This window comes from Melanerpes formicivorus, unplaced genomic scaffold (genome assembly GCF_026170545.1).
Source record: "Melanerpes formicivorus ecotype bairdi unplaced genomic scaffold, bMelFor1.0.p_v2 SCAF_6, whole genome shotgun sequence".
Taxonomy (NCBI): Eukaryota; Metazoa; Chordata; class Aves; order Piciformes; family Picidae; genus Melanerpes; species Melanerpes formicivorus.
In genome coordinates, this window is record NW_027142358.1 from 14,264,535 (window position 1) to 14,288,778 (window position 24,244).

A 24,244-nucleotide genomic window follows, 5' to 3' on the forward strand; every position below is an offset into this window, starting at 1 on the left:
GTCCTCATAGGAGAGGTGCTCCAGCCCTCTGATCATCCTTGTGGCCCTTCTCTGGACATGTTCCAGCACCTCCACGTCCCTCTTGTAATAGGGGCTCCAGAACTGGACATAGTACTCCAGGTGGGCTCTCACCAGGGCTGAGTAGGGGGGGAGAATCACCTCCCTCGACCTGCTAGCCACACTTCTCCTGATGCAGCCCAGGATCTGACTGGCTTTGTGGGCTGCAAGAGCACATTGAGAGCTCATGTTGAGCTTTTTGTCCACCAGCACCCCCAAGTCTCTCTCCTCAGGGCTACTTTCCAGCCAGTCACTGCCCAGCCTGTATTTGTGCCTGGGATTGCCTCGACCCAGATGCAGGACCCTGCACTTGCTCTTATTGAACTTCATGAGGTTGGCTTGTGCCCACCTCTCCAGCCTGTCAAGGTCCCTCTGGATGGCCTCCCTTCCCTCCAGCGTGTCTGCGGCACCACACAGCTTGGTGTCATCAGCAAACTTGCTGAGGGTGCACTCAATGCCACTGTCCATGTCACTGACAAAGATGTTGAACAAGACAGGTCCCAGGACTGATCCCTGAGGGACTCGGCTTGTCACTGGCCTCCACTGGGACATGGAGCCATTGACAGCCACTCTTTGGGTGCGGCCATCAAGCCAGTTCCTTATCCATCTAGTGGTCCGCCCATCAAACCCATGTGTCACCAGTTTGGAGACCAGGATGTGGTGCGGGACAGTGTCGAAGGCTTTGCTCAGGTCCAGGTAAATGACATCAGTTGCTCGCCCCTCATCTATTAATTTTGTCACCTGCTCATAGAAGGCAACCAGGTTGGTCAGGCAGGATTTGCCCTTGGCAAGGCCATGCTGACTGTTCCAAATCACCTCTTCACTATTCTTTTGAGCGAATAGTGACTCCAGGAGGATCTGCTTCATGATCTTTCCAGGCACAGAGGTGAGACTGACTGGCCTGTAGTTCCCTGGTTCCTCCTTCTTACCCTTTTTGAAGATGGGGGCAATGTTTCCCCTTTTCCAGTCTGTGGAGACTTCCCCAGACTGCCATGACTTTTGAAATATAATAGAGAGGGGTTTAGCAACCTCATCTGCCAGTTCTCTCGGTACCCATGGGTGTATCCCGTCGGGTCCCATGGACTTGAACACTTTCAGGTTCTTCAGATGATCACGAACCTGATCTGCACTTACAATGGGCAGTTCTTCCTCCCCGTCCCTGGCTTTGACTTCCATAACATCAGGAGTGTGGCTAGAGGCCCTTGCAGTGAAGACTGAGGTAAAGAAGTTAAGTACCTCAGCCTTTTCCTTATCACTTGTGACCATGTCACCATTTTCCTTTCTGAGGGGGCCCACACCTTCCCTAGTCGTCTTCTTCCCATTAATATACCTGTAGAAGTTCTTAGTGTTCCCTTTAATCTCCCTGGCTAGATTCAATTCAAACTCTGCTTTGGCTTTCCTAACCAGGACTCTTGCTGCTCGGGCAGCTTCCTTATATTCCCCCTGTTCTACCTGTCCTTCTCTCCACTTCCTGTAGAGTTTCCTTTTAAGTAAGTAAAAGCTTTTAAGTAAAGCTTTTAAGTAAGTAAAAGTCTCCCCTTGCCTCCTACACCTTCACTAGATTCCCATGATTATTCTGCTGTTCATGCATTCCTGCTTTTAGTGGTGGGGTAGCAGCTCATAAATCTTCCTGCTATCATTACTCAGGTTGAGGATATGTAGGCATGCTTAAGGTGAAATTATTGATGGATTTGCATTGCCCTACCAATAAGAGGAGTCACTTCCAAACTTGACTATCTGGTGGTCTTCAGTTTTGCTCTCTAGATACTGAAGGTGCAGATTCTTAATTAGGATTCTTTTTTTGATAGTTTTGTTTGTGGAGTCTTTTATGCAGGACAAAAAAAATATGTCATAGGGCCACATTTTTGTCAGGAGTAACTGAGCTCTAGACTTCTTTCTTCATCTTTTTAGTATGCTTTTTAGGAAGTGGTGCGTTTATGAGATCAGAGCAAGGGTTTATATAATGCTTAATGCAGACCCACAGACTGAAGCCTGCTAAGTAGTCTGTGATACTCATTTTAGTAAGCCAGTCACTTGAAAATGTACCTGTGTAGCTTTTCTGGTTCACACAGCTTTTACAACAGTGTTCTGACATTTGAGACTTTATTGTGAACATCAATAAGAATGCCTGATTTAACATGTACTATATGTGTAACAGGCTTAATGAGTTACCTTCTACCAAACTAATAATTAGACTAATCTGTTTAAAACTTGCATATATTCAAGTAATTTTGATACTGTATTTCACAACACAATATTTACTGTAAGAAACATAAATTTACAATTATAGTGAAGATCATCAAGTCTGTCAACTTCAGACCACCATGCCCATTAAACCACATCCTGAAGTGCTATGTCCATATGTTCCTTGAACGCCTCCAGGGATGGTGATTCCACCACCTCCCTGGGTAACCTATTCCCATGCCTGACCACTTTCTGTAATTTTTTTTTTTTTTCCCATCTAAGCTTCCCCTGGTACAGCCTCAGGCCATTTCCTCTTGTCCTATTACCTGATACTAGGGAAAAGAGACCAACCTCCACCTCACTACAGCATCCTTTCAGGTAGTTGTAGAAAGTGATGAGGTCTCCCCTCACCATCCTCTTTCCAGACTAAACAATTCCAGTTCCTTCAGCTGCTCCTCACAAGACCTGTTCTCTAGACTCTTCACCAGCTTTGTTGCCCTTCTCTGTATCTGTTCCAGCACCTCAGTGTCCTTCTTGTAGGGAGGGGCCCAAAACGGAACACAGTATTCAATGTGTGGCCTCACAAGTGCCAAGTACAAGGGCATGATTACTTCCATACTCCTGCTGGTCACGCTGCTTCTTATATGAGCCAGAATGCTGTTGGCTGCCTTGGACACCTGAACACACTATTGGCTCATGTTCATCTGTCTGTCTACCAGCAGCCCCAGGTCCTTTTCCACCAGGCAACTTCCCAGTCACTCTGCCTTGAGTCTGTAGCATTGCATGGGATTGGTGTGAGACAAGTGAAGCACCTTCCACTTGGATATGTTAAACCTCATTCAACTGACCTCAGCATCAATACAGCATGTCCAGATCCCTTTGCAGAGCCTTTGTACCCTTAAGCAGATCAACAATGCCACCCACTTTAGTGTCATCTGCAAACTTTCTGATGGTGCACTCAATACACTCATCAAATTGCTGATAAGGGTATTAAAGTGAACTGAGCCCTGGAGAGCACCATGTGTGATTGGCTGCCAACTGGATTTAACTCAATTCAGCCCTCCTTGGGCAGGTGATCAGTACATATGCATTATGAGGGTTTCTGAGCCAAAATAATGGATGACAATAAAAATACCATGCTATGATGTTAATACTTTTTAAGAGGATGGATGATCTGCAGTTGGTTGGATGTACAATGCCTAAATAATTACTGTTCAATTTCTAATTGGAAAGTAACAGAAAAACCCAATCTGTTTACAGGTGCTGATTTGATGTTCTGTTACTGCTCTATGGTATATAATAATTTTAAAGGATAAAAATTAAGTGTAAGAAAAAAAAAAGTTTTTTTGCCTGACTGCATGACACTTCAGTTTCTGAAGACAACTGTATGTTAGCATAGGGCATGCATGACTTTTCTGCCACTTTGTAACTACTGCAATTGAAAATGCAGTTATTTGAAATGTGATTGAAGTTCAAATTAAAATTGGTATTTTTACAGGGCAGCCTTTTAACTTTTGATGGACAGTTTCTAGTGGCCTAGAAAAGTGCAGCCTTTTTAAAAGCTGTGATTTACTTTGTTCCCAAACTTAAAGTAATGAACAGTTTATTAGCTCTGTTAAAGAATAATGGTATGGTACTAGATTAGCATTATTCAGAACCATCTTCAGTGACAGGGCAGATACCATACTCTTAAAATAGTTGACGTTGGATTTCTTTTTTGTTTTTGCAGTTTGTTTGTTTTGGTTTTTTGTTGGTTTTTTTAATCACAATTATTAATGTTGTTCTTGAATACGTGATGAAGAAGTTGTTGGTTTTTTTTTCTTTTTTTCATCTTATTTGGCCTTAGTTCTTCACCATGAGAGTGGTGAAGCCCTGGAATGAGTTGTCCAGGGGGGCGATTGGGGCGCCGTCCCTGGAGGTGTTTAAGACCAGGCTGGACAAGACTCTGGCCAGGCTGATCTAGTGTGGGGTGTCCCTGCCCATGGCAGGGGGGTTGGAACTAGATGGTCCTTGTGGTCCCTTCCAACCCTGACTGATACTATGAAACATATATGTATTTATTTTTTTAAACTAAGCATGACTAAATTAGAAATCTGCCAGTTTTGTAACTTCAACAGGTAGCACTTATAGTCCAGGAAGCAATTTAGTATTTCAGCTATCCATTAGGGGGGGCCTCAGTAAGACAAGGGCTGCATCCAATGCTTGTTCCTATTAGTTATAAGAAGGGGATGTTGCAGTTCCATTTTGTAGTTTATGGAAGAGAACAGACGTCTCCACACTTAGAAAGTGTTTGAAAAGGTGTGTTATTTGGAATATACCAATATCTCAGTATACTGGTAATTGGGATTGTGAAGAGATGAACAGTGACTAAGCTTTCAGAGGAAGCACAGTGTAAGAGTATGTTCAAATGGGAAGTGGTTGTAGGCCAGGGTAAGGATATGTGTGCTACACTTGGCTGGGTAGGACTTTACCTCACTGTTGTCAGTGTTTTTTGGAATCTGCCACTTGATTTAAGATGTTCCTAAAGCTCAATAATACAAAACTATTTGCAGTGTTCTGTGTTGAGGTATAAGAGCACATCTGTGCAGAACTGATGCCTTCTAAAGAATACCGTTAAAAACCAAGCGTTCCCCACTTCCTGGAATTGTAATAGAATAAAGATTCATAGGCCATGATTTTGAAGTATTGTGGCACAGAGTGGAAATGTGGAAGTTGGGGGTGAAGACCACAAATTATTACTTTAATACAGCAAACTAAAAACACTGCTTAGCTAAGCCTGGAAACTATGAATTTGCAAAAGAAACTATTCTAATTTTTGAGTAGTTGTGATAGCTAGAAGTCAGTTTGGGAAAGTGCTCTGTTATTTGAGTATCCCACTTGGAAGAAATAGTTGCACATAATTTTACTTGTTGCAGATTTGTTTACAGATACTTGCTTGTAGGCATTAATATTTTGTGTGATGCAGGCAAGAAGTTTCATTCAAGCTTTAAAACTTATGGCAGGAACTGTTTGGGGGTCTTTAATTTTGGATTCTTAAGTCACATATTAGGAAGCACAGGAAGTAAATTTATATCAAATCTTAAGTCTTTCTCTAAAAACCTTACTTCATTGCTTCCAGACATGGAAAGATTTTTTGGTTTTATTCCGATTGAGTATTACAGCTAATGTCAGTGTCAACAATCACATGCATTCCTGGTAACTCTTTGGAGAAATGCACCCAGCAGGCATTGTGGCTTTATGTTCAGAACCAACTACTACATCAGTTTACAAAACTAGCCATGTTCCTTTTATCTCTAAGTACATGTTTCTGCACGCAGCTGTGCTACACAGAAAAAGAACATCCTCAATTTCCTTCACTTTTGGATGGTTTGTTCTGGTTTTGTGTTGTTTGTGGGTTTCTTAGCTGATGACAAATCAATATTAGGAATTATGAGAAAATTATCACTCTGTGTATAGAAAATCAGTAAGCTCCTTATTGGTCATCTAAATGTTTGAGTAAGTGAAAAACAGTGGAGTCTAAAAACAAATAGTAATGGAAATACAATGTGTTTACCCTAAAATGGTAGTTTTATAAGGAGGTATGAGTTCTAGTGGATGGAAATGTAATAAAATGTCTTACATTTGAGAGTTTTTGTAAAAGTCCCTGGTTTGCTTCCAGAAAGAAACTATTCATTGCATTAATTTGAAGTAAAGGCAAATTTACATCTTAATATTTGACTGCTGTTGCATCTGAAGAATGAGCGATTATGTGGTGCTGAGAGACATGGTCTAGCAGCAGACTTGTTAGATAAGGGTGATGATCTTCAAGGTCTTTTCCAAACAAATAAATTCTGTGATTCTGTGTTCTGGAGTTCAATTTGTGTGTTCAAGAATAATGTCCTAAGTTCTAATTTTTGCTGATTTTTGTTAACTCTGGTCTTGTGTTGGTTTGCATGAATTAGTACAAAAGGTTGCTTATTATGAGCCAATTTAACATTTATGAAATATGTTAAGATACTGAACTTTGTTATTCTGAAGTTAGTAAAATGCATGTACGACATGTCAGATAAAGGTTGAAGATATGGGTTTGGATTTGTGGGATGGGTTTTTTGCTAGCTAACTGTCTGTTTATTTTTAAATCTAGCCACGAGCTGATCCCATCCCGATATGTAGCTTTTGTTTGGGAACAAAAGAATCAAATCGTGAAAAAAAGCCAGAAGAGCTGTTGTCTTGTGCCGACTGTGGCAGCAGTGGTAAGTTGGCTGAATTTACAAATACTGGAAATGTTTATGTTTAAGACTGCTCTTAAGGTATTAAAAATACTTTACATATCTGAGTGTCATTCTCATTTGGGACTTATGCTGAGAACTCAAAGCAGGGAATGGAAGAGACTTTTAAAAATTATTGTAAGCAAAAATCTTGTCATCTGGCTGACTACAAAAGGAAAGTGTGAATTCATCTTTGTGCTGAAAGTATAGATCTGTTGAGTAAATTAATAGGGAAACCACACTTGTACAGGAATTCTGATACTGTTTGGAATCTATTGGATCTGAAAACTCAGTTTTGCACTGAGATGTCAAGTCATGATTAAGATTTTTGCTTGCATGTATTTGCAGGATTTCTGAAGGTGAGGGATAATCATAACATGACTGTAGCAGTCTTTGCTGTTGTGTATCTGATTAATTTAAAAAACATAATTAAGTGGGAATTTGCATAATACTTCAAATGGCACCGAATGTGGGTTTGGCCTATGTCATTCCTGATAAACTTGGGTAGATCTCTTTAGGAATGCCATGTCAAAAAGATGTTCCTGGTGAGACTGGTAGAGTTCTGGATGTGAAAATCCTCTGAGTCTGAAAAATCCCAATGCACTGGGGAAGATAGCTTTATGCTGAAAGAGCAGTCCAGTATGGTTTGCAGGTGAGAGGACTGCTTTTGTTTAGCTGTGCCAGTTTAAAAAAAAAAAAAAAAAAAGTTAGCTCCCATAGTCTTACAGCTCTATTGGGAAGTACATTTGTTACATTAGCTTTGCAATGTAGACCATCCCATTTCAAAGACAAAACAGCAGTGCTGCTTAAAGTCAGACTGCAACATCCGACTGCTTGATTCTACCCCTTTGTGCTGGTACCTGGTTGCACTGCAGAGCCATACCAATTTCTATGCCAGAATGAAGGAAAGGGAAGTGCTCAGGAAGGAAAGAGGAAGAGAAGCAGTAGGGTCTGCATAAACCAGCAGTGCTTTTGAAAAGGCTGAAAGTGAAAGAATTGTTTTGATGCTTTTGAATTCAAAGTCCATCTGTATCATCATTTTGTAGGAGAATAATAATTGTGTGCTGAAGATCATCTGTGTTGGGTATTGTGATAGCTGCATAAGTACTTGACTAAAACCTAGAGAGTGTGAATCAAAAATGTGTTTTCAATTAATAAGGGTGTGCCTTTGATTGTGTGCTTTTGAATGTGTCACCCCAGACAGACTGTTGGTATTTTAGCCCATGTAATTTAAGTGTGTTTAAACAAATGCTTAAACAGTGAAGTAAGGAAGTGGCTTTTTGACCATAATATGCAAAACCAAACCTCACAGATTTTAAGCTGTCTTCCTTGAATAATACACAGGTTTCATATATTTTCGTATCTGTATTCTAATACTTGGAAATTTAATAGGATTTGTGCAAGGCTAGACTCAGGTATGCAGAGTTTACATTAGTAGGGTGATCTTAGATATCAGCTACTCTTCTGTTAGTGCAGTAATTCCCTGGTTGGTCTAAAATGCTATAGACCTGGAAGTCATGGATCAGCTTCCATTTGAATTAACATTGATATGTTCTCTCAGCCTCATTAAGGCTGAATTATCTTTAATTAGTTCCTCAGATGTATTAGAGATAAAGAATGAAATGTGGGACTGCCAGTCAAGATTGCTGGATGGTTAAACTTGAGCTACTGATGCCTAACTAAAATAAAACCCAATGTTAGTCCAATTTATAAATAACGAAACTTCACTTAAGTGGGCATTTATTGTAATTGGATTTGTAATTTTGCACATTGCAGTATATCTTAAAGCTGGTCTTGCTGTCTAACAAATATAAAAGGAAATTGTATGTTGTGCCCAACAAGGAAATTGATCAGAGATTAAATCATAGTGCCCACTACTGGCATGTCTGCTTTCCTTTAGGTTTTTTTGTCTCTTACTCATGCCTCTTCAGGTAATGCTGCTGTGTTCATGAAATCAGAAACTACTTGACATGTATCCGCACACTGAGATGCCTGGTATTTTGTGGTATTTGGGAGGATAATGTGTTTGGGCCAACAGAAAAAAATGCACTGCTATGTCACTTTGCACAGGGCATTTTCTAAAGGAGTAATTAAGATTTAGGGTGTCAGATATGAGAAAACAAATCCTGATATAAAAACATTGCTCCTCCTCTGTCCCACCCCACTCTGTGCTCTTCCATGTCTTTTGATTTTTAAAAAATTATAGTCTTAAGAACTGGAATTGAGTTCTTCTTTCGTTAGCCCAATTGAAAGGTGCAGAAGCAATTAAATTGCTGCTGCTGACAGATTTTAAACTGAGTTGAAGTTTTAGAAAGAGGAAAAATTAAAAGGTCTGGAGCTTTCAATACAGGAAGGACATAGACCTGCTGGAGCAGGTCCAGAAGAGGGCCACAAAAATGATCATGGGGGCTGGAGCACCTCTCTTATGAAGATAGGCTGAGGGAGCTGGGGTTGTTCAGCCTGGAGAAGAGAAGGCTCCAGGGAGACCTAATGGCAGCCTTCCAGTACCTGATGGGGGCCTCTGAGAAGGATGGAGACTGTTTACAAAGGCCTGTAGTGATAGGATGAGGAGCAATGTTTTCAAAGTAGAGAAGATTAGATTTAGATGGAATGTTAGGAACAAGTTCTTTACCATGAGGGTGGTAGAACACTGGAGTGGGTTGCCCAGGGAGGTGGTTGAGGCCCCATCCTGGGAGATGCTCAAGGTGAGGCTTGACAGGGTTCTGGGGAACCTGATCTAGTTGAGGATGCCTGTGCTTACTGCAGAGGAAGTTGGACTGGAGGTCCCTTGAGGTGCATACTCAGTTTTAACCATAAATTTATTCCTGTCTCTTTAACTGTATGCCAAGAATCAAATGGCAATAGTTTTTCAATGTCTTTTTTTTGAAACTAGTCTTTGAATTGATTGTCTTTACTGATATATTATATTCCTACTTTTTTTTTTTTTTTAATATGCTGTATTTACATAGTTTAAGGTTTCTTTTCAAGTTTAACAAAAAGTAGATGAAGCCTTGAGTGCACACAATAAAAGGAAATAAAATCTGAAATTTGCCCTTAATGAAGTGGCTTTTGCCTCAGTCTATTAGAAGACAAAAATAGCAAATGCACATGAATTAGCCTGTGTGCCTGATGGTGGTGGTTTGGCTTAGTCATGGGCTGAGAAACAGCAGAAGGAGAGAATCTGAATCACCATGACTAGGTCATTACCCGGAAGAAAGCGTGTATCCCAACTGTGACAGTGAGAAGCGAGCATCCTTCATGTGCATGACAACACTGCAGACATTTATATTTACAGCATGACATCATTGATTCTTATTTGACAACTTGTGGGTTGATATTTTTGATAATTCTCAATTTAATGCCTGCAAAAAGTGTTTCCATGGGAAGACTTATCTCCTCCTATTTAGTAGTGCTTTTACCTTTCCTGGATTAAGGGTACAACATTAAAAATCACTGCTAGTGTTGCCTACGGTGCTGTATGCATTCAGATGTCTGAGACCTTGAATTATTTGGAAAAGCCTTGCTGGCCTTCCTAGCTGCCACTGAAAGAAGATGTTCCTTCCAGGGAATGAAGTCTAGTTTCATAGGAGGAGGTAGCTGAACTACTCTTTCTTTTTATGCACCGTTTTGCATCTTTCCTTGTAAGGTTTTTTGGTGCAAATTGCCTCCTGCCTTTTTTTTTTTTTTTTTTAATTGTCTGCTCTAACATTGGTTTTTTTTTGTATATGATTAACTAGTAAGTTGGAATGAAAAGTGCATATAGTTTTACCAGTAAGTAGATACTTAGAAAAATAACTAATATGGTTTTATCTAACGATTTCTTCTGTTTATGTTGCACTGCCACAGAAAGAGTGGTGAAAATAAAAGTTGATTTTCAGGTGCTTCTGTAGACCATTCATAGGCATCCATTTCAGTAGAAGTCAACTTTCCACTCATCTTCATAAATGTGCTTTATGACAGTTATTCTGTATCTCCATATGAATTAGATAAGTGGGATAACAGACTGCCAAATTCTGCAAACAGCTGGCACTCACAGGATTCTGGTGGTGCTGGCTACATCCTCTTGACCTTAAGACTCAATTGTACCAATCCTAAATCTCAAGTGGTTTTGTTTTTGTTTGGTTTGGTTTGTGTTTTGTTTTTTTTAGGACATCCATCCTGTTTGAAATTCTGCCCTGAGTTAACAACAAATGTGAAGGCCTTAAGGTGGCAGTGTATTGAATGCAAGACATGCAGTGCATGTAGGATCCAAGGCAAAAATGCAGTAAGTTGGACTGTTTAGTGTTTCATTGTTTACTGTAGCTCTATACTTAGTGCTTGTGCAAATACAAATCACTCATGTATGATTTCAAGCAATGCTGTATTAAGTATTTTTTTTCTCTTTTTTCCTCCCTTCCTGCCCCCACACCCCCTCCCCAACTCCCTTCAGGATAACATGCTCTTTTGTGACTCCTGTGATAGAGGATTCCACATGGAGTGCTGTGACCCACCACTTGCCCGAATGCCAAAAGGTGATAATAAAAATCATTTCAATGAAAATACTTCCATTTAGTCTTTTCTCATATTAAGTGACCAAAAGCTCTCGAATGTGCTAATTATTTTTGCATTGGTTAAAAGAATGTTTTTACCCATGTCAAAGCCAATTCTTTTATTCTTTACTTGAGATACTTTCCTTCAGGAAAATAGTAAAGGTTTGTGGTTACCGGACCAGGTGGATTTATTGTGTATTAAATTATTGGCCAGTTTATTGACGTGAGGTTTTATGAAGGCTGTTAAAATATTTTGAGTATATACAGTGACAAAAAAAAAAAAAAGTCTTAAAGCAGGTTAAAGAGCCTGCTTTTTGAAAGAGCAATTTAGAAAACAAACAAAACAGCTGTGCCTTCAGGTTCTCTAATCTTTGTTTCTAATGTATAGCACCAGTGCCTCACTTCTGTTCTCACATCTTTATGGCTTCCCTTATTTAATCTTCATTTCACACTAAAAACTTTTCCCAGCTTTTTATTTCCTGCCTGCACCCCCCTTGACTCTTGCCCAAAATCTCCAGCCTTATATGTAGGTGTTCAGCCATGGTCATCCAGCATTAAAACAAACATACCTATGTGTGATCTAATTATTTTCATCAGGGCATTGTAACCTAGATTGCTTTGTAACACGTGTGTTTTTTTCTCTCTCTTAACTGTGTCTGAAGAAAGATCTAGGTAATGTAAGGAGGGATAATCTAGAACAGAAGTTCTCCTAAGAACTCATTTTCTGTGGTGCTTCTTGTCTTTTTCCCCCCTCTTCACAAGTACTTTGCTTTAAAGTGCAAAAGTGTTAAAGTATACAAGTGGATCACTTCTCTCTATTTCCCCTTACCTGTGTTCTGTTTATAAGGTACTTGGCATGTATCCTGGCAGACACCTGCAATGCAGATTAAATAAACTTTGTACAATAAACTTCTTTCTCCTTTTTGTAGGAATGTGGATTTGCCAGGTCTGTAGACCAAAGAAGAAAGGGAGAAAGCTACTTCATGAGAAAGCTGCCCAAATAAGGCGACGATATGCAAAACCTATTGGACGACCGAAAAATAAGCTAAAGCAACGAATGTTGTAGGTTCCTCTTGTTTGTTGTGGGCTTTTTTTGTGGTGGGTGGTGTTTTTTTTTTGTTTTTTTTTTGGGGTTTTTTTTTTTGTGTTTTTTTTTTTTTGTTTGTTTGTTTGGTGGTGGTTTTTTGTTGGTGGTTATTTTTTTATCCTTTGGTTGCTTTTTGTGTTTCTGACAATGTAGTCAGATAAGAGTTTATGCAGGTTCAACTACACTTTCTAACCGTATTTCAAGTTGGGGAATGTAAGCGATGAGTCTTTTAGCTCAATGTCCAATAACTTCTTACAGTGAGTGCTTTTGTGTCATGTCAGAAGGTGATTAAAAAACTTCCTATCACTTGCTTTTCTAAATGCCATAATTTTTAAACAAAACTTACAGACTTTAACTTGTATCTGCTATAGGTGTATGATAACATGCCACAGCTATCTTTTAAGTGTACCTTCAAATAATTTATGTATATATGGAATCTATACTAAGCAGATAATAGCGAGCTAGTTTAAGTCCAACTTCAGGAGACTCTTCTGCTCAAACGTCTCTGCAGAAGTTGTATAAAAATGACTTTAATACCGGCTCACAAAAACACTTCCAAACAGGAAACCAAGCAACTTCTGGTTTCAGTGGTACTCTTGAAGGAATTATTTCTTGAATGCTTCTGTTAAGCAGCTGTTGAAAAGGTTGGAGTTTCTCTTGCTTCTCAGGAATCTATTTATCTAATACAAGAGAGTGCTGTTAATTCTTTTGCCATCTAACTTTCCAGGGAAAACTGTAGTTGGACATGGTTGGAGGATTGTTTAAGTAGCATTCAAAAACTGAGTGGACATGATGCAGTGCTAAACAGGAACAGTTTCTCTGTTAACTCCAGTAGTATGTTGTACTTCATCATGTGTACCCACCCTCGTATGCCTTTCTTGTCCTATTTATCCGTTTGTCCATGTCAACTCAGCAGCTGAAAAACTTCCTAGCTCTATCTACTATTCATTCTGTCATGTGGCTGTTGCCCAACCATTTTTGTCTTTAGTTTTAAAGCTTTGTCATTTTACAGCAGGAGGATTTCTACAAGTCTATGGACCAAACATGAAAAAAGTGAAGGAGAAAATGCACTTGCAGTACTGGAGCATAGTACACTAGTCAGGTTGATATTAGTGGTGCAGTGCAGCTTTTCCCCATTTTTTTCAGCCAATATCTTTCATCTTGCCTTTTTGGTCTTTGACCAGTGTACGAGGCTCTAGGAAAGTAGTACAGGACAAGGATGAAGTGTGCTACATGAAAATAAGACATGTAGTTGTAGTGGCTCACAAGAGCATGGTTTTAGAAGAAGAGCGAGTAAAACATTCTTCTTAATTTTCTTTCTGACTAAATAACTTAGAAACTTGAAGGTCACTGAAATAGCCATATAGCTTTCAGTGTTTTAACTGAAATTCCTGTATGTCATTGTATGTGCATGATAAAAATACTCCATATATCTCTAGTTACTTCTCTGGTTTTACCTATTGAAATTCTTAAGCCTTCAACTGGAGGCTAGATTTCTAACACAGTACTGCCTTATTCTCTGAAAACATTCTTTGATTTGGATTCTCCAGGTGGATTTACCAGGAGTGTCTTTCTTTTAATTCTGTAGCTCTGCTCTCTTCTGTCCACATACATGTAAAAGAAAGGTTAGGAAGATTGTGGGAGTTTTACTGTTACTTTTTTTAATGGGATACTGAGGTACCACTTCTAAAATAAATGTCTTGCTAAAGGATACAGAAGTTCTTTTGGCACTGGACGATGATTATGAGTATTTTAAAGATTTTCTTTGTATCAAGTGAGCCACATGAGCGTGTTAGAGTAGTACTTGAGGGAGTTCTTTGTGTCATAAACATTTGCAGTTCTGTAGGCACTCTTCTATTACTTCAGTGTCTAATATGTGTATAAAACAAAATAATGTTCTTTTGGAAGAACAATGTTTAGGAGATAGGTTAAGAGAAGAGACTCTCCCTGGTGGAATACTATGTAAAAGTAATTGTGGGTTACAGAAGATGGCAGTGTCGTACAGAAAAGTGTGTGGTCACACAAATACAGGACATTAGCTAACACTAATTAGTTCTTCCTGTGTGCTACAAAGAAAATCTGTCCAGTACTACTGGAATAATTTTTTGCCTGTTGACCATCTGTAGGAAGCTCTTCACAGGCAAATTGCTGTGGAGGATTAACTAAAACCAGGTGAGTGTTGGCCTCTGGCACTGATGGTGATTACTACATCTGGCAGTGAGAATAGGTCTTGTGATGGGCATAAGATTTTTGGCACCAAAGGATTCAAAAAACGTAGAAGTTTTTGGTTTTGTTTCCTCTTAGGAGCTGTGAGTGGGAAAAGGACTTGTTCTTAAACTGGTGGGCTCTTGGAGTTCAGTAAACCAGATGGTAGCCTCAGGCTGTTCTATCTCTAATTAGAAGTAACCTGTTGGAATTAATTACTTCAGCATCTCAATTAAGAAGGCAAAATATGTGGAAGAAAACTTCCTACTGCAAAGTAAATAAGCTAACTTCAAAGAGTAGCATGGAAGAGGGAAAGAAAAGATTTCATGCAACTATGCAATTTGATCATGCTTCCTATTTCTTTACTGCAAATATTTTAAGACGTTCTATATACTTAAAAGTACACCACTCTTCAGTGTGTAATTCAGTGTTTGTTCTTATCTTCAGTCATTGGTGCCCAGCTACTTATTTCTGGTGTCACAAATTTTGGTTTTCAGTATGCCCTTTTTCTTCGTAGCATTTAAATATTCACCGTTCCTCATTCTTAACATCTTCCGTCTTATGCCCAATTGGTTTCTTTGTTGTTGGGGTAATGCTTTTTAAAAAATTCCTCATTTTGCTTTTAGGTCTTTGGTGATAATTTTTACTAGTCATGTTGACATGTTAAAAACAGCAGTTTCTTGAAAGCTGAGTGTGTTGCATTAAAGGACTTATGTGGTGGTTTAGGCTGGGTGCTGGCCTGGATGCCACTGCACAGAGCACACCTGGGAGGTCCCAAGGGGTGGGCCCAGCCCAGGGGGTGGTCACAGGAAACCAGGTATTTCATTCCCATAATGCCCTGCTCCCCTATGAAATGTCCATGCGGGGTCTTCACTTCCTCTTTTGTCCCCAGCTGCTGCCTAGGTAAAATGGCGTGAGCTGCCTCCCTTGGGCCTGCCCAGGCCCAAGGCTGGGTTGTGGGGGGGAGGAAAGAGCCCTGGGGGGTTTGGGTGTACCCCCAGGTGGGGATGGGATGTTCTTGGGTATGTTGTGGGATTTCTCTTTTTTGTCACGGTGCTTGTGGTTCTCTGTAAAACTTTCATTGTTGTTTTTTCATTGTTTCTCTATTTAAACTTTCCATCACTTTTGCAATCCGTTTGTCTGAGTTGTTATTTCTGCCCGTGGTGGGGAGGGGATCTGCCCCAACCTATTACAGACTAATAGACTCTCTCTACAGTTCAAGCAAATGTAGCCTGAAGTTAAGTATTTCTATATGCAGTAATTTATTAATGCCACCTATGTACATCTCCTTTGTGTGTACAGCAAACTCTATATAGCAGTTACTGTGCTTGGACACAGTGCACTGATGTTTTCCTCCAGAGAAGCACACTTGCCATGTGTAAAAGCATGTGCGGAGGCTGTGTGTTTGCAAGATCTTGCTATCCTAGCTGTTTCTGTTTATATGTGCTATGGACTACCTTTTCTAAATAAGCTTGGTGGGAGGAGGAGGTGAGAGTGATGGGATAACCAAAAAAAAAAGAAGAAAACAAAACAACTGCAAATAAAAACAAGTAACAAAACCAAACCACACACAAGATCTCCCACCAAAAATGGAAAAATGTGTGTGAGAGAGAAAATAGTTGACTTATTTCATAGCATGAAATGTGTTTCTGTAGTGCATATTTCTGTACAGATTTTTAGGGACAGTGGCATAAGTAACTTGTGTAAACTATTACTATTTTGCAATAGTTATGGATTTTTCTAATGTTAATGGGATTTTTTTTCTGTTTTTGTTTTTTTTTTTTTTTTTTCAAATTTTTGCATAGGTCTGTAACCAGTGATGAAGGATCCGTGAATGCATTCACAGGAAGGGGGTCACCTGGTAGGGGTCAAAAGACTAAAGTCTGTACCACACCTTCATCTGCTCATGCTGCATCTGTGAAGGATTCAAGCAGCAGATTGCCTGTTACAGACCCCACTCGGCCTGGTGCCACCACCAAAATCACCACCACCTCCACCTACATACCTGCCTCTACACTTAAAGTTAACAAGAAAACCAAAGGGCTCATTGATGGCCTTACTAAGTTCTTTACACCATCACCTGATGGTCGCAGATCACGAGGTGAAATAATAGACTTTTCAAAGCACTATCGTCCAAGGAAAAAGGTCTCTCAGAAACAATCATGCACTTCTCTTGTGTTGGCTACAGGTACCACACAAAAGCTAAAACCTCCACCTTCTTCACTTCTACCTCCAATCCCCATCTCTGGTCAGAGCCCCAGTTTGCAGAAGTCCAGCACTTCCACCTCTTGTAGCTCTCCCCAAAGTTCTTCCAGTCCATCAAGTGTACCCTCCTTTAGTAGCCTTCATAATAATAGTCAGCTTAAGGGACTCTTTGATGGACTCTCTCATATCTATACCACTCAGGGACAGTTTCGAAAAAAGGGACACCCAAGCTATGCACCACCCAAGCGCTTGCATCATAAACCAGAGTTGTCTTCCACATTGAAATCTAATACCCATTTCTATGGAAAGAAGGGTGTCAAGGGTAGGTTTGTTTCTCATGCCTGTACCTCTGAATGGGGTGTGTCTAGAGGACGTGCTTTTAAAGCAATTGCTCACCTCAGGAGAACAACTTTCCTTAAAAAGCACAGGATTCTAGGCAGATTAAAGTATAAAATGACCCCTCAGATGGGGACCCTCTCACCAGGGAAGGGGAGCTTTGCAGACGGAAGGATTAAACCTGATCAGGATGATGGTAAGCAAAGGTCAAAGCGCCAACCAAACCTGCGTCCCATCCAAAACCAAAATTCTTATATTGTCACATAGGACTTAGCTATTTCTCTTGTTCTTACTTCACTTTTTCATACAAAAGCAATGAAACTTGAACTTTTATCTAATGTTGACTAAATCTCCAACTTTTTTTCCCCCCAACTAATACCCCACCACCTTTTTATTTTCCTTTTTTTTTTTTTCATCTGTAGTGACACTAGGAGCCCAAAATGCTTTCATAATGTTGCTTATGGCCATGTAGTACTGCATGAGTACCCAGCCACTTTTCATCCTACTTCCTTGCTCTTCCTTGCCCTTTCTTTGGCTGCAGTCTTGTCATCATGGTTGTGTGCCATCAGCGTTTGTAATGGTGGGCATTTCAATTAATTTCCCTCTGCTCCATTGCTTTTTCATGAACAAGTCCATCCTGCTACAGTCTCTACAACACTTGATCTGTACTGCTGTGAACTACCTTTTTTATAATTACTCTTATTTAGGAAAAAATACATTTAGAGTGTTTGAATGTAGACTTGCCAGCATTAGTCTCCAACTTCTAAGGACAACATTTTTTTCTTATTTGTAGCTTACCCATGTTAGAGTATACTGGAATTTATCATGTGGTGTATTTCTAGTAGTAGAATATACTCAATTTCATGAGAACCAAAACGCAGTTTAGTAGAACTGGACTGTAAAGGCTTATACAGACGGACAAGCATATACCAAAAATAGCTCATGCAACAGCAAACTGCAGAACATAAGGGGGGGGAAGGTTTAATTTCTATTACTTAATAATCCTAAATTTAGTTAAAGGGAAGTCATAACAGCCATAGTTACTGCAATCTGATTTAGGAATATCACTTTGATAAGGTACATGTAACCTTCATGTCTGTAAATAAACTTTTTGCTGGTTTTAAATAACAGATACTGAAATCAAACTAAGCATCAAACAAGAAAATACAGATATATTTCTGGTGGGAAGCAAGGACACTGTTACACAGGAGGATTTGGAAGTATTTAAGCAGGCTCGAGAACTTTCTTTGGAGGTAAAATTCATGTTGCATAAAATGCAGTTATTTCTGTAAATAAAAATCTCTTTTCATATGTCTGTCCATCTTCATTTTGAATATATTCCTTTTGCTCTAATGTGGCATGTTTGCTGTGAATTTCATTTGGGAGACCATATTGCATTCTCCTATCTAGGAGAAAAGACATCACACTGGAATGGGTCAGATAACTGACACTTAAGATAGACTTTGAAAGATACACTTGAGCATTTTGGACACAGGACTACCACTGATTAAGCATAGCTGACATCCTGGTCAGGACTGAGAGGATGCTGGTTGATAAGAATGTGTCTGATGTTTTTCCTCTGTGAATAAAGCAGGCGCTGTGGAAAAAATCTGTCCCAGCAAATAACTGTTCTGTAGGAAGCTGGGTTTAGTGAATTCATAACTTTGTTTTACCTAATGATTTAACACCTTTTGAGTTTAAATACCATAGATTTCCTCTAGCAGTACAAATGCTTGAGCTGAACCTGACTAAAACTTTTCATATGAGCTGGTGTTAATGTTCTTCTTTAAAGTGTGTAGTTACAATCTAAAGCTTGTATTGACTGAGCTGCCTTTTGGGGTTTTGTTTTTGGGTTGTGTTTTTTTTTATGGTGGTGGTTTGTTTGTTTGTTTGATTTTGGTTTTTTGGTTTGTATTTTTTAATTCCAAGGAAGCTTCCTGTAGTAAAAACCCCTTACTTTTCTGCATCTGTGAAATGAACAACCAGTGTCTTTGAGAACCTGATTCAGAATGGAAGTGCGTGTAGTATTTAAACTGTTGCTTTTTATAAAACTTCATTAGAAATCAGTATGTCTTGTACTTTTTCAGTAATAGAAGTAAATTTGGTCTATGTTTTTATGGATTTAGTGTACAAAAACTGGCATTACCTGTCAATGCAGTGTGCCTTTTTTAATCTCAGTTCAGTCTCATTAAAGACAAGTTAAAGATTCAAATTCATTACTAGTTTGTATTTCTGTTTGTTTGTAGAAATAGTTCCCACCTCCTCTTTCTTTTGTCTTCCATACGCAGTCCAGAAATGTTAGGTAGTAACGTTTCTAAAATTTGTGGCATCAAAACTACTTTTTTCTCCCCTATCCTGCCTTCCTTTGCATTTTGTCAGCTCTTTAGAGTCTAGCAGTGATTTTTCTGGTCAGGTCAACTAGTAAGATAGCAAAGATTAGTATGTGTTAGTTTATTGTCGACTGTTACAGTGTAAGTTCCAAGGACTCCAAGAGAATGGAGGGAGTTGTGCCTCTTACTTGGTTGGGCCATGCACCACATAGTTGTGTGCACTTACTTGTTGGCACTGCTCTCTTAACTTAATGTTTAGTTGCTTGGCATTTATAAACAGTGAACATTGGAAAAATGTAAACAACTCTTTTGAGTACTCCTAGGTTTCTCACACTGCTTGAAAATGATGATATAAAGCTAACATTCCTTTTACTTTTTCCATAACTGGTATTTTGGTTTTATTGCACCTGACAGAAAATTGGCTGTAAAGACACTGGTGAAACAAGTGGGCGATACCCTGCAGCGATTGAGTTTGGAAAATTTGAGATCCAGACCTGGTACTCCTCACCTTACCCACAGGAATATGCAAGGTAGCAAGTTGTCAAGATTGCCATACATTGTTGGAATTTTTACTAATGTGATAATTGTAATTTATTTTCATATTCTTTTTTCACTGTTTATAATGTACAACTTTTAAAAAAAATATTATTCTGTAATTGTGAGAAAAAAGACACATTTTTTAATAGGTCTAATCACAGATGCATTAAAAAGATGGATTTTCCTAGTCCTGCACAAACATAATCTACCACTATGTATTGATATGGTTGTGTTATCTTTTTTTGACTCTTTGCTTGTATGTTTTGCTGGTGGTGTTTCATTTGTGTGCTTTGGGTTTAGGTTTGTATTTGTATTTGAAAGACAGTGTAAGGAAAGATAATCTACCTTCCTCATACACAAAATGAGGACAATGGAAGAGAAGATTCTCTGAATTCTGCTTTGTACTTCATCTTCATTAAAAGTAAGGGAAGGGTGAAATTTGAGGTTTGACTCTAGTGTGCCTGCTTTGATGGCGACCACAAAAAAAACTTAGGTGAAATGTAGGAAGGGGCAAAATAACTGGAATCTGCCAGCCGTTGGTCCACAAAGCAGCTGACCAGAATTCAGCTTTGTTGAGTTAGTTCACTGTGCTTGATTGAATATGACCTTTTCTTGTTTTCATTTTCTCATGGCTGATGCATGTTTAATCAATCACTCTGATGTGGTATTAATTTATTTAATTAAACATACAGAGAATTTACTTATGGTACCTTATATTTACATGGGGAGGGCCTTTCACTTTGTGGTAACACTTTTATTTACAGACTTTTAACAAACTTTGTATAAAATCTTTCTAATTTTTATACAGATTACCAAAGCTTTACCTGTGTGAATTCTGTCTTAAATACATGAAAAGTAAAAACATTTTGTTAAGGCACTCAAAGAAATGTGGTTGGTTTCATCCTCCAGCCAATGAAATCTACAGAAGAAATGACCTTTCAGTTTTTGAGGTGAGTACATTAAAAGAAAAATTTTTTAAAATTTAAATTTATACTTCTGAAAGTAACCAGTCTCTAGATATCACAGACCTGCTGTAGAGCTAGTAAAAAAAACCCTCCAACATGAATACTTCTTTAGAGATTCTTCTTATACTGCAAAAAACAAGTCCACCTTCCCTCTCGTTCCACCCTCCCATGTTCTTATGAGTCTTTCTTTACTTGTATTTCATGCAGTAGGCTTAATATAACTTTTTATGGTCTCTGTCTGTTTGGATTGCCATTCCCTGCTGGGCGAAAGTACCTTTCACATCCTTTCATTTCTGGTTAAGTATTGAGGGTGTAGGGAGAATCCTAAGGTAGATGCTTGCAGTGTATAAAAGCAAGCAACAGAGTTTCTTCTCTATTCTAAAAATACCAATGTAGCTAAGTGCTTCTGCCTTCCTTTTGGATGTTTGAGAAACTTGGCCTGAAGCATCATGGTGGGGTGATGGAGTTTTGGTCCAAACTTGGCCAGAGCATATTGCCTTTAATTAATAAAGTCCTGATTGAGTTTTTGGATATGTATTTCCTTATAACTGGAATTATTCTCTTGGGAGACTATTACTTTTTAAGCTGGAGGTTTTGAGGATATCCTGGGCAATAAAGCTCTGTATTTCAAATGCCATACTTGCAGTTATTAAAGCTATATGTTATATATATGTTATATATATTAATATTTCTCAAGAGTTGTTACTATTGTATTAGCAGAAAAGACTGATGGGGTTAATAGGACTTCTTTTGAAGTTGTTTCTCAGCAGCAGTATTTAGATGTATATATTGATAGTTTCTTTTTAATGTCATGTATGGATTCTACTTGAAAGTTGTGTTTTCATAGTTTCATTCAGGGTTAGAAGGGACCACAAGGATCATCTAGTTCCAACCCCCCTGCCATGGGCAGGGACACCCCACACTAGATCAGGCTGGACAGAGCCTCATCCAGCCTGCTCTTAAACACCCCCAGGGACGGGGCCTCGACCACCTCCCTGGACAACCCATTCCAGGGTTTCACCACTCTCATGGTGAAGAACCTCCTCCTCACATCCAGCCTGAATCTCCCCACCTCCAGCTTCATTCCATTCCCCCTAGTCCTATCACTACCTGAGATCCTGAGAAGTCCTTCCCCAGCCTTCCTGTAGGCCCCCTTCAGATACTGGAAGGCCACAATTAGGTCACCTCGGAGCCTTCTCTTCTCCAGACTGAACAGCCCCAACTCCTTCAGTCTGTCCTCATAGGAGAGGTGCTCCAGCCCTCTGATCATCCTTGTGGCCCTTCTCTGGACACACTCCAGCACCTCCACATACCTCTTGTAATAGGGGCTCCAGAACTGGACACAGTACTCCAGGTGGGCTCTCACCAGGGCTGAGTAAAGGGGGAGGATCGCCTCCCTCGACCTGCTGGCCACACTTCTCCTGATGCAGCCCAGGATCTGATTGGCTTTGTGGACTGCAAGTGCACATTGAGAGCTCATGTTGAGCTTTTTGTCCACCAGCACCCCCAAGTCTCTCTCCTCAGGGCTACTTTCCAGCCAGTCACTGCCCAGCCTGGATTTGTGCCTGGGATTGCCTCGACCCAGATGCAGGACCCTGCACTTGCTCTTGTTGAACTTCATGAGGTTGGCTTGTGCCCACCTCTCCAGCCTGTCAAGGTCCCTCTGGATGGCCTCCCTTCCCTCCAGCGTGTCTGCTGCACCACACAGCTTGGTGTCATCAGCAAACTTGCTGAGGGTGCACTCAATGCCACTGTCCATGTGACCCACAAAGATGTTGAACAAGACAGGTCCCAGGACTGATCCCTGAGGGACTCCGCTTGTCACTGGCCTCCACTGGGACATGGACCCATTGACAGCTACTTGACCCATTGACAGCCATTGACAGTTTTCATAGTGTATATATGTGTATTGTGCTCAGTCATAGATGCACTGTTGAATTCATACTTAAATTTGAATCTTAGTATTTTATTCACTTGTTTGGTTTTGTGCTATTAAATAATAACTATCTGCATTAAGATTGCTTCCTTCCTGACTTAGGCAGTTCTTATGATTGTAGGTCTGCCAGCAAATGGTTTAAGTTGTGAATAAACTTATCTCTTCTGTCGAGAAACAAAATTGTTCTGGTCAAAAGTAACTTACATTTTCTCTACTAGCAGGTGTTAAGAACTGTGTGGTATGCAGTAGGTAAATCCTGCTTTCCAGTTTATTTTTATTAGCTACTGCCAATATGTAAATAATAACTGTACCAAAAAAAAAAAAAAAAAAGTAAAGCACAGCTCTGAAAAGGGCATTGCAAGGTTGGGGGATAGACAATGCATGAAAAACAAGGGGCATGTGAAAGCAATGTCTCAACTTTCTCCACTGCTTTTATGCCTTCTCTCTATTTTAGGTGCTTCAGTACGAAGTTAATTTTAAGACTTCTGAAATAAAGTGATTTAGGTTTTTTTACTTCCAACATTTTAATGTCCGTTGCTACTCTGATAACTGTAGAAACTCATAGATACTTGGAGGAATTTCATCCACCCATTTTCTGTTACACAAAATGGAGGGTTTGTAGTTTCTCTCATGTTTTAGCGAGAAATAGAAAGGAGTTTGGCATTTAAGATTTATGTACCTCTGCTGAGAGCATGACTTAGATTTGAGAGAAGGCTGACACAGTTTACTGCTGTGCTGTAGACAAGAAACTTCTGACAGATGCTTCCTATTGAACTTTCAGACCCTTATTTTGTCTCCCCCCTGCCTCCTTTTTCCCCCTCCTTCCAACCCCCCCGCCCCCCATTTTTGCATTTAAAACTGATGAACAAGTTGTGTCTGCCTGAAATTTAAGAAGTTGTTTACATTTCTGGATAAATGTTCTGGCTAAAAAAGATAGCTTATGTAATTTAGATTTTCCAGTTTATGGCTTACCCAGTGATAATTTGTACTTGCTTAATGTGCACATTTAACTTGGCCCCTTCCTAATAAATATGAAAACTAATCAAAAATATTTGGACAATGTATTAAGTTGTATGAGATGTTGATGTGTTTCATAGGTTTCTGTGTGCTTGCTATATGCAAGTTTATTCTGATTCTTTTAGGAGCAGCAGCTCTCCATTGAATGTTTTTTCTTTAATCCAGTTAAGGTAGCTATACTTCTGAAGTCACCTTGAAATCCTGAAATGCATCCAAAAGTTTGGGTTTTTCTCATGTTTGTATCTAGGATTCTTAACTAAAACCAAATTAGAATAGAAAATGCCTTCTTTTTTTGTGCATACCATTTGACAGTGAATGAAATGCAGCTAGTGATTTTTGCTTGTTCTGATGTTCTTTGATAACCTTTCCACTAAGAAGATTATTTTAAAAATGCTGTTGCCTTTGAGCCTTCCCTTTCAGGGAGTAATTAATTATCTAGGAAATAAGCATCTGTGTCTGGCTTTTCTGTATCTGAGTCACAGCTTGACTCTTTACACTCTTAACATACCTAGACTAATTGTAATACTTAGCCTGAAAATTTACTTCTCTCACTCAATAGTGTTTGAGCCTGGCACAGAAATTTTGTCTTGTCTAATATACCTAAAACAT

General features: G+C 39.4%; 1 protein-coding gene across 6 annotated transcripts in view; it reads left to right on the top strand.

Moving 5' to 3' along the window:
- Positions 1–24,244, top strand: part of KAT6B (lysine acetyltransferase 6B) — a 99,816-nt gene that overhangs the window by 46,201 nt on the left and 29,371 nt on the right. For 4 of the 6 annotated variants that reach the window (XM_068139854.1, XM_068139852.1, XM_068139853.1 and 1 more), the window contains 8 exons: positions 6,365–6,473; positions 10,637–10,752; positions 10,918–10,999; positions 11,947–12,079; positions 16,115–17,046; positions 17,982–18,103; positions 19,595–19,710; positions 20,526–20,667. In XM_068139854.1, coding sequence (XP_067995955.1) covers positions 6,365–6,473; positions 10,637–10,752; positions 10,918–10,999; positions 11,947–12,079; positions 16,115–17,046; positions 17,982–18,103; positions 19,595–19,710; positions 20,526–20,667 — 1,752 coding nt within the window. The remainder of the gene's footprint in view (positions 1–6,364; positions 6,474–10,636; positions 10,753–10,917; positions 11,000–11,946; positions 12,080–16,114; positions 17,047–17,981; positions 18,104–19,594; positions 19,711–20,525; positions 20,668–24,244) is intronic. The other 2 variants (XM_068139856.1, XM_068139857.1) reach the window with 2 other exon arrangements.